The sequence below is a fragment of the Neofelis nebulosa genome, chromosome 3 (assembly GCF_028018385.1).
Source record: "Neofelis nebulosa isolate mNeoNeb1 chromosome 3, mNeoNeb1.pri, whole genome shotgun sequence".
Classification (NCBI taxonomy): Eukaryota; Metazoa; Chordata; class Mammalia; order Carnivora; family Felidae; genus Neofelis; species Neofelis nebulosa.
This window is the reverse complement of record NC_080784.1, coordinates 170,182,166-170,196,030: the sequence shown is the minus strand read 5'-3', so window position 1 is coordinate 170,196,030 and position 13,865 is coordinate 170,182,166. Positions and strand designations below refer to the sequence as shown.

The 13,865-nt window shown below is 36.6% G+C and overlaps 1 protein-coding gene across 1 annotated transcript in view; it reads right to left on the bottom strand.

Moving 5' to 3' along the window:
* Nucleotides 1-341: 341 nt before the first annotated feature.
* Nucleotides 342-13,865, bottom strand: part of KCTD8 (potassium channel tetramerization domain containing 8) — a 254,926-nt gene continuing 241,402 nt past the window's right edge. The window contains exon 2 of the mRNA XM_058722715.1: nt 342-1,717. Coding sequence (XP_058578698.1) covers nt 1,257-1,717 — 461 coding nt within the window. The 3' untranslated portion in view covers nt 342-1,256. The remainder of the gene's footprint in view (nt 1,718-13,865) is intronic.

Sequence of the window (13,865 nt, the reverse complement as noted above, 5' to 3'; positions counted from 1 at the left end):
AAGAAATCACTTGTCATTCAGGCTGACCTTTCAGCTTGCTATTAATGTTTTTGTCTCTTAATTTGCAAGAGGTAACTTCCCAATTGTTTTGGGGGAAGCTTTCAATCTGGTTGTCAGCTAAAATAAAATTTTGGTGCATTCTTAGATGAAGTCTTTTTTTCTTGCAGGCTAAGGGTTTATTAATCAATCCCAGGGCTATCTGGATTGGACTCCCTTTTGATATGTTAAAACTCTCACCTGTCAACATCATGGTTGAACGAATCATTCTCCAGCTTGAGATTTTAAAGGAATATTGAAGACAATGTGACAATTGAGTATTTTCAAAGAAGAGTCAATAGAAATCAAGGAATTCCAATATATTTCCTTTTTTTTTAATAAATACATAAAGCTTTTTACCATTTCCCTCAATTATTTTGATTAACATGATAATAGTATCTTTCGGAGCATTATTATACCAATTTTCACAGCCTGATGTAAGGACTCATTTCACAGAAATAATCATGACTAGCATTAATAGATGAATGTCAGTGCCATAACACAACAGCATAAGGCATATTTACACCATCTTAACATACAGAACACCATACACATACACAAAAAGTCACAGATCCAGACAAATAAAATCGATCTCTTAGACAGTTTACATTTATAGGCTTTGCCTGAAACATTTTTTTTTTACTTTATTTTTTTGTAATTTTCTTTCCAAGCAACAAACAGATCTTCCCTATGTCATGTGATTTATTTGTAACATGTGTTCATGCAAAAATAATACTTGTTTTATTGCATTAACATTTAAACAGTTTTGGATTTGGGTCCCAAAACCATCATCTAACATTTTACTTGATGTTGCTTCATCCATATTGTCATTTTAGTTGGAGTGATATGATGATTTGTTTTCGGTGAGTTACAAAATGACAAACATATCCAGTTGACCACAGTTCAAAAATCAAGATTCTAAGCTTCTGGATCATGCACATTTTACTTTCATTCTTGCAAATGGTTTGAGTCCGATATGCCATTTTGGTTAAACATTTATTTATTTATTTATTTATTTATTTATTTTCTCTTTTCAAAATCATACTTCTAAAAACAACAACAACAACGAAAAAGAATGAAAGAAAATACTGTCCCACATCCACTGTTCACAAAAAGGAAGAGCAGCAAGAATCACACTGACCATTGTTAGGATATAGTCAGGTGGTGACACCGTAGTGAACATCGAATGTCATTGAAATACTGCAGGAATGTGACTATTACTATAACCCGTACTTCTGCAACAGTTCAGATTGCCACTGGCGTTTGCGCTCTGGAAAATAATCTGGAATGTGGATTTTTTTAAAATCCTGAATACACTTTTTCATTTCTTCTTCCACACTTAGCTTCTCACAGACTTTCTTTTTGGACAGATTTGTTTCCCGGGACTTGCTGATGAGTGTCTGAAAGAGTTCACTGTTTCTGCGTTTGTCGGGTGGGGGCATCCATTGCACAGGTGCTTTTTTGGAAGGGCGATCCAATGTTAAGGTGTTGGGCTGGTGAGCTGTCGCCTGCTGGGCAGTGGGTGGGTTGTCCTGGGGAGTGCTCGCCTCTGAGTGGCTGTCACAGCTGGAAGTGGAGAGCTCATTACAGGAAGTCCCACTTTCACTGCCTTTATCTGTGACTTTGTCATGTTTCCTATCTTCATGTTCTTGTTTAGGTGACACTATCTTCTGAGGTGGTCCTAAAATGAGAAAAAAGAAAAAGTAGAACAACTAAATAAGAAGAGGGAAGGTTAAATTAAATAAGCTTTATATTTTTAAAATTTTAAACCAAGAATATTTATCTTAAAAAAATGTTCTATGTTGTATCCGTTTATATTTGAGGGATTGAATACAACACCTAGGTCTAGTAATGCACCTTGAAACATGCAGCATCCTGGTTAATTATTTATACAATCAAGTGTGGGAGGTTTTCTTAAGTATTTCTGCCAGAATAGATCATCAATAACTTTATACTAAAATGATTTTTGTTATTGTGTTACTAGATCCTGAAATCCAACCAGATATCATATGTAAATATTTTGTTAGTCCCATACCTGTTTCATTAGACACTTTGTTCATTTCGGTTCTAATTATTGGGCTAGGAGTCTTTTGTGTATGTATTTCACCACTATAAAAGCAGAAAGTACCATTGCTCTATTTTACAAAGTAGCCGTATTCTTGAGGCCAGAGGTCCAACAGCATTGTTTATGTTTCCAAGTGGGAGACTGGTTTAAATCTTATCCTCAGTCTCTTAATCTTGTTTCCAGTATTTCCTTGAAGAGGGTTATGAAAGTGATGTAAGATATATAGGTGTCTATTATTACAGTGAAAAATCCAGCAGAAATATAGTATTTTCTTAAAATACAAGGCTTATCATTTGAGGTAAATTACCTAGGAGGACAATTTTCAGAAAGTGATAGTTTGCCAAGATAATTATTTCAAACACACAAACGGTTTATTTTCAAGTGGGAGCATATCTTATTCTTTTTGATTCTGCTGTGAGATTAGGACCTCCATTTAACATTTACTGAACACTACCAAATACCCAGAACTATAATAAAACCTTGATTAACTAAAGCCCAACCACTGAAAACTAGGTTATTCAAATCTTATTTTTCTCTTGTAGTCAACTTTTGTAAACACATTATATAAATCAGAATGGGGAGTGGGGAAAGGCATCAGTGTTTTTAAGCAAAACTGCCCAGACGATTCTACAGAATTGAGAACAATTGGTCTAATTCATAGGGTCTCAACCTGGGCCACATATGGAATTACCTGGAAAGCTTAGATTATTGATGCCTTGGTCTCAACACCAGACATCCTAGTTTAATGAGATGGCACCCTAGTTTAATGGCCATCGGGCCATTTAATAGATCCAGGTGATTTCAACCTGTAGCCAAAATTATGAACCTTTCCACATTCTACTATAATTAAATGAGTTCATAAGCAGTATGAATACTTTATACTACTCAGAAAAGTGAGGAAACAAACCAACTTTAATGAAAAAAATACTCTTCATAAAAGCATGTACTATGGGCAACATGCTATTGGGTGTCATTGCCAATTTTCCCATTTAAAATCAGAAGAAACAAAAGGAGATACTGAACATTTGAGTGGATGAAGTTTGAGTTGGGTAGGATTAAAGATTTAAAATACTTAAGAACTTTTTGGAATGATGGAAAAACTCTATACCTTGATTGTAGTGTTATAGGACTGTAGGCATTTATGAAAGCTGATAGAATTATATAACTAAAATGGGTGTCTTTTGGTAGGTAAACTATATCTCAATTGACATAACCAAAAGCAAACAAACAGAAACCCTTAAAGAATATGTACCTATTTGAGGGAAGGTCTTAACTAATATTTCATACTTCGTTTGCAATACAGTAAAAGTATAAGAAATGCTGATGCTCGTGAAGGCTTACTAAGAAAGCATACTAATACATTTCAAGAACGTTGCAACCATGAATTAAAGAACACAAAAACAAGCAGTTGTTTTTTAAGCCTCTGTCGTTTTCTTTTATGCTAAGAGAGAATGGGAGTGGATCTGAGGGATGGGGGATGGGGACAGAGGAGATACACTTGTAGCATTCCTTGTTGCCTTATTCAGGTTCATTCTGAACACTCCTCTGTCCTTAGTGGCTGATGGGCATAAACTATGTCCTCAGATTCCCTTGCCTTCTGGCATTCAGTCAAATTCAGCCAGTGACAAAGAGTGGCAAGAACATGCCCTCACCCCATCCCACCCCCAAGATTTCTCTGACCTGGCTGCCCCCCGGACTAAGAGGCATAGCCCTGTCTAGCAACTCTCTCCACGTTCCCCCTCTCTCCCTCCCTCTGCCACTCCTATTTCCATATTCTATTAAACAGAGGTTCACATCTTCAGGTCGACAAGCATTAACCATGTCCACTGTAATCGACATGAGGGTATTGCCACTCTGTTGTAAACTGTCAGTAATTAACGTTCCTAAAATTACCCAATAGGATATCCCTTCTCTTTCTTCTGGGACCCTGACTATTAGACCCACACCGGAACTAACCATCTTTTCCAGCATTATTTATAGGATCAGTATTTTAGTGACATCAGATTTTAGTGGCAATAATACTGAAAAGGATATGGGTTTAAAGTCCTAGTGACCTGGAATCAAATTCTAGTTCTCTGGAAAATAGTCCTGTGGCCTTGAACAAGATACATAGCTCTGCTAAGCCTCAATTTTCTTATTTGTAAAATGGGGTAGTAGTACTTTCCTCATAGGGTTATTTTGAGATTAATTGAAATACCCTACAAAAGGGTGTAGTGCAATAAATCTCAACAACGAGAGTGTATCATTGATTTCCAGGCCATTGCAGGAGATTTTGAGTTTGCTGAAGGAGCTCTGGATGGTGGGGGAGGTGCAGAGTCTATTTATATAATTATCTTTATGGGTGAGTGTGACCTCAAACTAGTATGATGGCCACTAGGCCACTCCAAAATAGGATATAAATAAATGCTCTTTACCCTTCCTGTCAATCTCCTTCATTACTTCAACCTGAAATCCCTACAGAAGAATCTATGATTCCATTCCCAATAATGACTAAAGGATTAACTGCAAATGCCTGGGAAAACCAATTTATATCTAAGGATAATTGAATGATGAGAAATCATTTTCTGTTAAGAGGCAGGGGAATAGACCATTTGATAAAGATACCAAAGCAGAAAAGTAGTAACATCAGAGTGGAAAACAGGACAGAGAAAGGGTAGTAGGTACCACCAGAGCAAATGCTTCATTCCATTTTGATTCACTGGAAGGAAGATGCTGAAAGACATATGCTAGGGAGGGTACAGAGTTACATAAAGTCCAAGTGTTAGCTAAATAAATTACAAACAATTATTATGCCTAATGGCATTACAATTTATTCATGGAAATAAGCTTCCTCCATGTCTTTCCAATACACACACAGACACATATAGAAACCCCACAATACAGCAGATACAATATATGTATGTATGTTGCAAATGAATTGCTCTTGTAGTATAAGACAGAACATCCAGGAAGACTTCTTTAAAGAAGGCATTAATCAGTTTGGTCAATGGAGTTGTACTGAGTTACCACTATATTCCAGGCACTGTGTTTGGATCTAGAGGAAGTTCATAGTAGGTGCTCTGGTGAAGTTCGAAGTCTATTTTATGATATTTTATAACATTAAGTGTTTGAAATGCATGGATACTTTAGAGTATCTCCCACTATAGATTTTAAACTCTGAAAAGAAGGAAGTGGGAACCTGAATTTATCTTAGGAGCTTCTTTTTTTTTTTTTTTAAGAACTTAGAATAGGTACAGATATTAACCAGAAACAAATATACACTTGTGTTTTTCATTCCTTCCGTTTCACAAGCTATCTTTAGGTAATGTGGGCTCACATCAGCAGACCAAAGTGGCTCAGATGTTTATATTATGACTTAAAGAAAAGTGCTTAACTTTATTTTGTCCACACTTTTGAATGTACAGAATACTATGACAGTTCTCTGTATAATCAATGCGAGTAACAAATAGACTCCTTTTAATTGATGTCAGAGTTTTTGATAATGCATAACATATTATGTATTATTATTGTTATTTGATTAAGCATACTTTAAGTAATTACTGATAACTTAGTGGATTCAAATTGGGGCTAAGATAAAATAACAATGATTTATGGGTTTTTTATGACATGACATTTAAGAAAATTTAAATAAATTAAGAGGAAATAATGATTTACTTTAGTTGCTTAGTTTTCTTTTTTTTAATGTTTGCTTATTTTTGACAGAAAGAGCACAAATGGGGGAGGGGCAGAGAGAGAGGGAGACACAGAATCTGAAGCAGGCTCCAGGCTCTGAGCTATCAGCACAGAGCCTGACACGGGGCTTGAACTCATGGACTGTGAGTTCATGACCTGAGCTGAAGTCGGACACTCAACCGACTGAGCCACCCAAATGCCCCAAGTTTCTTAGTTTTTCTTGGGAATGCCTGCTAATTGTAGACTTCCAGGAATAATTTAAAACTTTTATTTTATATCATTCCATTCAATGATCCAAAGCCACATGAAATACTTTAAGTACAAGATGAAAAGTAATTTAAATAGCACTAAGTCCTGCATATATGGGAACAGCATATGTCTCAGAAACTTCTCTGTGTCTCTTCAACTAGTAATAAAATAAAACATATACCTAAATGACCTTCTTAAAAGCATTTTGGTCCTGACTTAAAGCACGCATTGGATTTAGTTTAAGAAAAGAAAATGAAACATGATTTGGTGGGCTTTCTCCCATCACATAAATAAGTTCACCAGTAATTATTAGAATAAGCAACAAATCAATTAATAAGCCAATCTTTTACTTATTGAGGATTTAATCTTTAAAAGGAGTTAATTATTTATAAGTATACATTACATATGTATACCTAGAAACTTTCCAAAAAGTATTTGGATAAATCTTTTCATTTGGCTATTTCACATTAAATAAACTAGGATTTTCATCTAGGAGTTGATCATCTTTCAGTGGTAATGACAGACTTACCTAGGAGACCTGCAAGTCAGCTAACTAGGTCATGCATGCCTCTCCACAATTATTATTTTTCAATTTTTCCTTATTTTTTAAGGAACAGTTAGTGTACAACATGCACACACATACACACACACACACATTATCTTCATTTATTACACTCACATTTTTTTTCAATGTGGGAAAGGCCTGGAAGGTCTGTGTTTGAGCTTGGCTAAGCTACTCTAAGAAAGTATTTTGTGCCCATCATGTAACCTCTCTAAAATTTGATTTTTGTTGGTTAAAATGTCTAAGATCCTTTATGGTATAAATTTCAGTAATTCTAAATTATGTAATGAATAGGAAGGGATTTTCCAGGCAATAAAATTCTACTCAGATTTTAATATATAACAAACAGTAAAGAGTTACCATTAATAAAAATTACCTCTTAAAATGTGGAAACAAATTCAATTTCCCCTAAAGCACTTCACAGCAGTACAGGGTTCAAGGATAACTTTCTCTAAGTTTACTGATAGGAAGTATAGTTTAGAAGACATCATCAGTGTTTTGTTGTTGTTGTTGCTGTTTGTTTGTTTCATTAACTCTGTTCCTGTCGTGGAAACACAGCAGTGAGAATAACATGTAAAGCAACACAGTGCAGACTGGCGGGGCTCACATCCTAGTTCAACAGCTTACCAGGTGTGACTTCCTTGGGTGAGTTTCTTTGGGCCTCTGCTTCCTTACATTTAAACTTCTCGGAGATGTGGCAAGGATTAAATGAGCTAACACATGTAAAGCATTTAGGAGGGGCCTGGCATGTATAAATGCCCAAAATGTTAATTACTACGACTAGCAAAAACAACCCATGCTATTTGGCCATAGCATGGTCTATTTGTTTATCTGAATATTGAGAGGGCTAACAGAAGAACCCACATACTTCCACTCGAATTCTGGCTTTACACAGGCTACCTACGAACATGTAAAGTACAGGTGTCTTCCGGCTTCTTTAGGCCTCAGTTTTGTGTCTGATAAAAATGAAATAAGAATATAGTAATACCTAGTCACAGGGCTATAATCAGAAAGGAGATACTGCATGTTGAAGCAATCCGCTGTGATGTTCTCCACAATAGGTCTGAGAGGCTATGAAGTATTAAATTTTCATGTCCGAAAAGGAATTTATTTGAGAAAATAAAGCACAAAAGCTCTCTTTTATTAAGATGTGTGAATTAAAGGCAGTAGTAAAAACATCACATTAAACAAAATAAAATAAATTGAAAGTATCACAATGGGCCAAAATTGTAACATAGGGCGAAACAGGGCTTTCAATTAATTCCATTGAATTTTATTGCACTGATACGAAAGGGCGGAAATTACTGCTTGTCTAAGTCATTTGGGTGGCTAGTGTAGTACAGAAATTAAATGTTAATATTTTCATCTTCAAAAAAGACAAGTGATTTCTGGGTAGTTCTGGGCATGGGCATGTTCAGTAAGAGGGATTCCATATTTTTTCTTGGAATACACAGGCATTTCCAAAGGCAGTCTACGTGTACAACTGCACACTTGAAAAAACCTTTTATTTTAATCTCTTTACCTGCCTAGTGATGATAAAAAAGACAGAATATGTAAATTATATCTGCAACAGGCACAATTCCCAGAAGGGAAATTACCCTTTAGTAGTACTAAATCCAATGGTGTGCGGATGGTTATGTGGCACTTGAACAGAATGAAACAATCCATCTGAAATATTAGCACCACATGTCTCTAAGTATTAAGCGGTTGAATCAAAAGGGAAAAAACTCCATTTTGATTTGCTAAACATTTGTTGAACACCTACCGTGTACCGGGCATAGTGTTAGTTACAAGAGGAAGGACACACACACACACACACACACACACACACAGGTCAGGCTTAGGGTGACAGTAATGCAGCTGTATCTGAAGTTTGACAAGGACAGGAGGAGGGAGTAGCATTAAATTGTGATTGGAGTGATCTAAGGAGTGGGCATTAGTTTTCATTCATCAGTTAAATTCTCACACTTCATTGAAATTTAGAGTTCACATAGGAGATGGGTTCATCTTAGAGTAAAGGGCTATCTGAAAAAATAAAAATTAGTTTCTACATGAGAAAAATTAAACTCTTCTTTATGTTTTCTATAGTCTCTACTGTCTATAGTCTCTACTATCTCTACTCTACTGTCCACTGTGTGTGAAAAGATAAACACAATGCATTATTCCTTTTTACATCTTGACGTGATTAGTCACTAGTCCATTCTTCTGATCCATCCTGCACCTGTTAACTTTGTACTGTACTTATTTATTTACAGTATGTCTCCCAGTCCTAAATTGTAAACGCCTTAAAGGTAGAAACTACCTCTCTAGCCTATTATGAAGCCTCAATCAGAGTAATTGCTTGAGCAAATTAATAAACTGATCTTCACCTCCCTGAATTTCTACAGTATCTACTCCTTACTATATCATTCATTACCAATTGAGCATTCAGTTTCTTTTAGGTTCCTAAATGTTCACCAAGATGACCATCAAGTGTTAAGAAAGCTCCCATCCACCCCATACAAATATCTATCCCAATGGTGTCCTCTCTTCCTCAAAATGGTTATAGTTTCCATGAGGGCAGGGACTATATCTTCTGTTTCCTTATATCACTCAGTTCAGGAACTGATTTGTTTTGTCATGGCACCAAATGTGTTAATAAAGTAAGTAAATGTAATGTAGCATTACGAAAAAAAAGTGGGAGAAAATATATGTTTAATTGAACATATACTTGAGGAGGTTTTCAAAAGTGGTCTTATTGCCTTCCATTTTATACATCTGCGTCCTCCTATTAGTTATTTATGTAGATGACACCCCAGGTCACCTTTGGCTACCCAATGGATTTATTTTTTATTTCCCATTACTTCCAGGTCCTGTTAATTCTACCCTTACAGTGGCTCCTGAATCAATTCCTTCCTTTCTGCTCCCATTTCCACAACTTATAACAAGTTTCTCATCACTTCTTACTGTGTCTCTTAACCAGTTCTGTGATGTCACTTTGGTCCCACTTCAAACCCTTTTTGCACCATTGCTGAATAAATATTCCTGAAGTCTAATTTCATCAAGTATCTCACTTGTACAAAACCTTCTAAATAGCTCATTCTGCAGACAGAACGAAACTTGAATACCGCAGTTTGACACTGAGGATTGTCCTCAGTGTGACCCACATGATTATCCCCTCCCATCTTGTATTGCTCCCCATATAGTAGCCAAAATATACTTGTTGTTTCTGGTAAACTCCTTGCTCAATTCATGTCGGTTTTTCTCCTCCCCTCGACTGGACTGTATTCCTTCCTTGCTCCATACCTTTCAGAACCTGCTCCAAATGGTGTTTTCAGCATAAAACCTTCCATTCTCACATTTGGATATAATCTCTTGCTCTCTTAATGACCCTGAGCAGTTTGTTTGAATCTATCTCAAAGTACTGAGCCTATTTTGTCTTAAATAATAATCCCTTCTATGCTAATTTTAACTTTCATCCCTGTGTTCTGCCCCACAACACATGCACACGCACATACACACACACACACACACACACACAAATACACACATACAAACTACATTAGTCACTATAGTGTACTGAATACACTATAGTGTATTTCTGTTACATTAGTAACAGAAATTCCTGAAGCACCACCCCATGACTGGGCTCATACCAATTCAGTAACTCTTTATAGAATTGAGTTAAATGAAATTAGTATTACCTACAAAAGAATGTCTAAACACACAGGGACTTATTTTATTCCCCAAGAGCTTCTTTTTTTTTCTGTTTTCTTTTAACTAAAAAAGATAACTAAGCTTATCAAGTATAACTAAGCTTACCAGGTGTAACAAAAACGAGCAAAAAACAAAGGAGATGAGCCTTTGGCAGTGAGTTATAAGATGGACCTTATAGTCTCTCCAATTATTCAAAAATCTTCCTTTGGGAAGGTTCCTATATTATTCCTTTGAGATTATTAAAAAGAAATAATTTTGGAACCATAAATAATGAGGAAAATCTATCTCCTTTTCTCTGCAGAAGAATTCCACATCACTTATGTGATTGCACTGGATTCTTGCATCTAAATATTCACTTGCCCCTTTGGAAGCTCTATCACATGCGAAATGGTTACAGACACCTTGTAAGAGGTCTACGTTTAAAACATCCCTCCACATTTCACTCATGGGAGCTAGAATTCTATGGCACATTCATTATTTTTGTGTTTAAATAAATAAATAAATAAATAAATAAATTCCCCTTAAATTCCACCCCCACCCAAAAAACCCTCCATTAAGATGCTCACACTTATCTTGGACCCTGTCATTAAGAACCTGTCTATTTCCAGGTTCCCACTTCCAAATATGTCAATCCTTATTAATTGATATTATCGGAGTGTTTTTCCACCTGCCTAGGTGGTCACCTTCTAATGACCTCCCTTTGCACAGTCACATTCTGTATAAGAGGGATAATTTATCTGTTTTTCACATTTGTGAACACAAGCCTACTCTTGCTTATTCCACATCCATAAACTTTGGATCATAACACCTACACGGTGCTTGGCAAGGATTAATGAGAGGTTGTATCTACAACGCATCTGATGGCCCTGGGAGGGGAAAGAAAGGCGCTCTGTTAATATAGGCTGGGGGTACACTTAGGATGTGCTGTGTATAACACATTTATGTGAACATAAAACCATGCTGGCTGTAAATTATCATTGCCTATTATAAATAATAAACAGCTGCCTCAGGCTTGAGAAAAAACTCTTGACAACAACAGGGAAAGAAGAGGTTGTGATGGGGCAAAAAAAAAAAAAAAAGGGTAATACTCTTGGATTCTAGAAGCAGTAGCAATTGCAGACAGAAAGTCACAGTTGAGGGGATTTTTATTTGTCAGATCTCTTCAGATCTTGAGTGTCTGCCTGCCAGTAAGTACTTTCAAGTACTTCTAACAATGGTCAGTGAGATGTAACATTTTGTAGCTGCCATACTATTTAATGTGAGTGCCACCTCTTTTCACTTTGAGATTCATAAAAGTGTGCCTATTATGGAGGCAGCTTCGTGCAAAAGCACTACAGTGAAAGGAAAATGGAAGTATATAAGCTCACAGCAGAGTTTAATCTGAAGTTGTGTGACAGTAAAAGAAAAAAAAAGAAAAAAAAAAGCTCCACCTTTGGAAATAGCAAAACTGTGTTTCAAGTGAAGTTCTGACACCTACTAGCTATATGTAGCTATGGGCATCTCCAAGGTCATTTTCATATCCTGCTTAAGAAGGATTAAAAATATGGTGCCTCAGGGTGCCTCGGTGGCTCAGTCGGTTCAGCTTCTGGCTCTTGGTTTCGGCTCAGGTCATGATCTCACAGTCGTGAGTTCGAGCCCTGCGTTGGGCTCTGTGCCGACAGTGCAGAACCTACTTGGAATTCTCTCTCTCTCCCTCTTTCTTTGCTTCTCCCTTATCTCTCTCTCAAAATAAATAAATAAACTTAAAATATATATTTAAAAAATATGGTGCCTCCCTCCTAGAGTTGCTTTAAGTCAAGATGTATGTGAGGAACAGCCTTAGACTAGGCTAAAAAGCAGCCCCCCCAAAATATATCAGTTCCAAATATCTGAAACCTGTAGATGTCACTTTGTATGACAAAGTCTTTGCAGATGTGATTAAGGATATTAAGATGGTGAAATTATTCTGTATTATCCAATTAGATCTTAAGTCACTTACAGGTATTCTTTCAAGGGGGAGGTAGAAGGACATTTGGTACACATGGAGAAAGGGGCATCAGTGTGACCATCAAGTCAGAGATTGAAATGATGTGGTATTAAATCAAGGAGTGCCAGCAGCCATCAGAAAGACGCTGGAAGAGGCAAGCAACAGAGGTTCCCCTAGAACATCTGGAGGCAGGGTGTTCCTGCTGACACCTTGGTTTCAGCCCAGTCAGAGTGATTTTGGACTTCAGGCCTCTAGAACTGTGAGACGGTAAGTTTCTGTTGTTTTAAGCCACAAAGGATGTGGTAATTTGTTATAGCAGCCACTGGAAACTAATACAAGTCTATTTAGTCTGATATCTGGCCCCCGGTGGATGTTAAGTTATGACATTTATTTAAGTGAAAATATTACCCTTAACAACTGGATGTTATTTGATTTGCATTACAGGATCTAAGTTTCTCTATTAAAAACCAATCTCTTGGGGCATCTGGGTGGCTCAGCTGGTTAACTGTCTGACTCTTGATTTCAGCTTAGGTACTGATCTCACGGTTCATGGGTTCGAGCCCTACATTGGGCTCTTTGCTGACAGCATGGCACCTGCTTGGGATTCTCTCTCTCCCTCTCTCTCTACCCCTCCCCTGCTCATGCTCTCTTTCTTTCTCAAAAATAAATAAACATTAATAAAATAAAATAAAATAAAATAAAATAAAATAAATAAAACACAATCTCTTGCAGTCCTGCCAGATTGTCATCTTATTTCTCTTTCAACTAATAGCCCATAAGATTTCAGAAAACTGTTATCATCTCTAGTCTGTTTTCTCCAATTATATGAATTAACCATTATTTGCAATAATGAGGTTTATAGTCTCCTAATGTCACATCGCAATATACCCTACAAAGTAATGTTCCCACAAAATACCCTTTTTCTCTCTCTACACACACATATACTCACACTCACCTACCCTCATGCACATATTACACACACACACACACACACACACACACACACACACACGGTATATATAAATACGTTATGTATTATATACACACATCATATTACACACATATATACACATGGTATATCTACATAACCAGAGAACTGTCTCTCCACATACATGTCTAGCACCTGATCATTCCGTGAAGTTCTAGCACCATGAGTTGACTGCCTTTGGGACATTTCCTGAGCTTCAAATACCACATGCAAAAAAATGAACTCAATATTCTTTTCCCTGTAAACGAGTTCCTCCTCTTATGCTTTCTATTTTTCTTTTTTATAAAAGCAGCACAATCTTTGTAATCAGTCAGCTTTTAGAGTATTCTGCATTATTTCTATCCCTACCCCCCTATTGATTTCCTGCTCATGTAACAGCCACCTAATCCTGTCGCGCATACTTTGATAATGTCACAGTCATTCCCTCATTTCAGTCTTCTCCCCACAGTTGTGATCCTCATTAACTCGTATTCAGTCTATTGTAATCACCTTCTAACCTCTTCCTGAATCTACTGAAATGACATTCTAGAGATCTTTCATCTCTAATATCAACCTCCTACAATCCATATTAAAATCCCAGCTACATAAGCACTGAAACATAGCTTTTATTACAGTATTTGTTCTCAGAGAA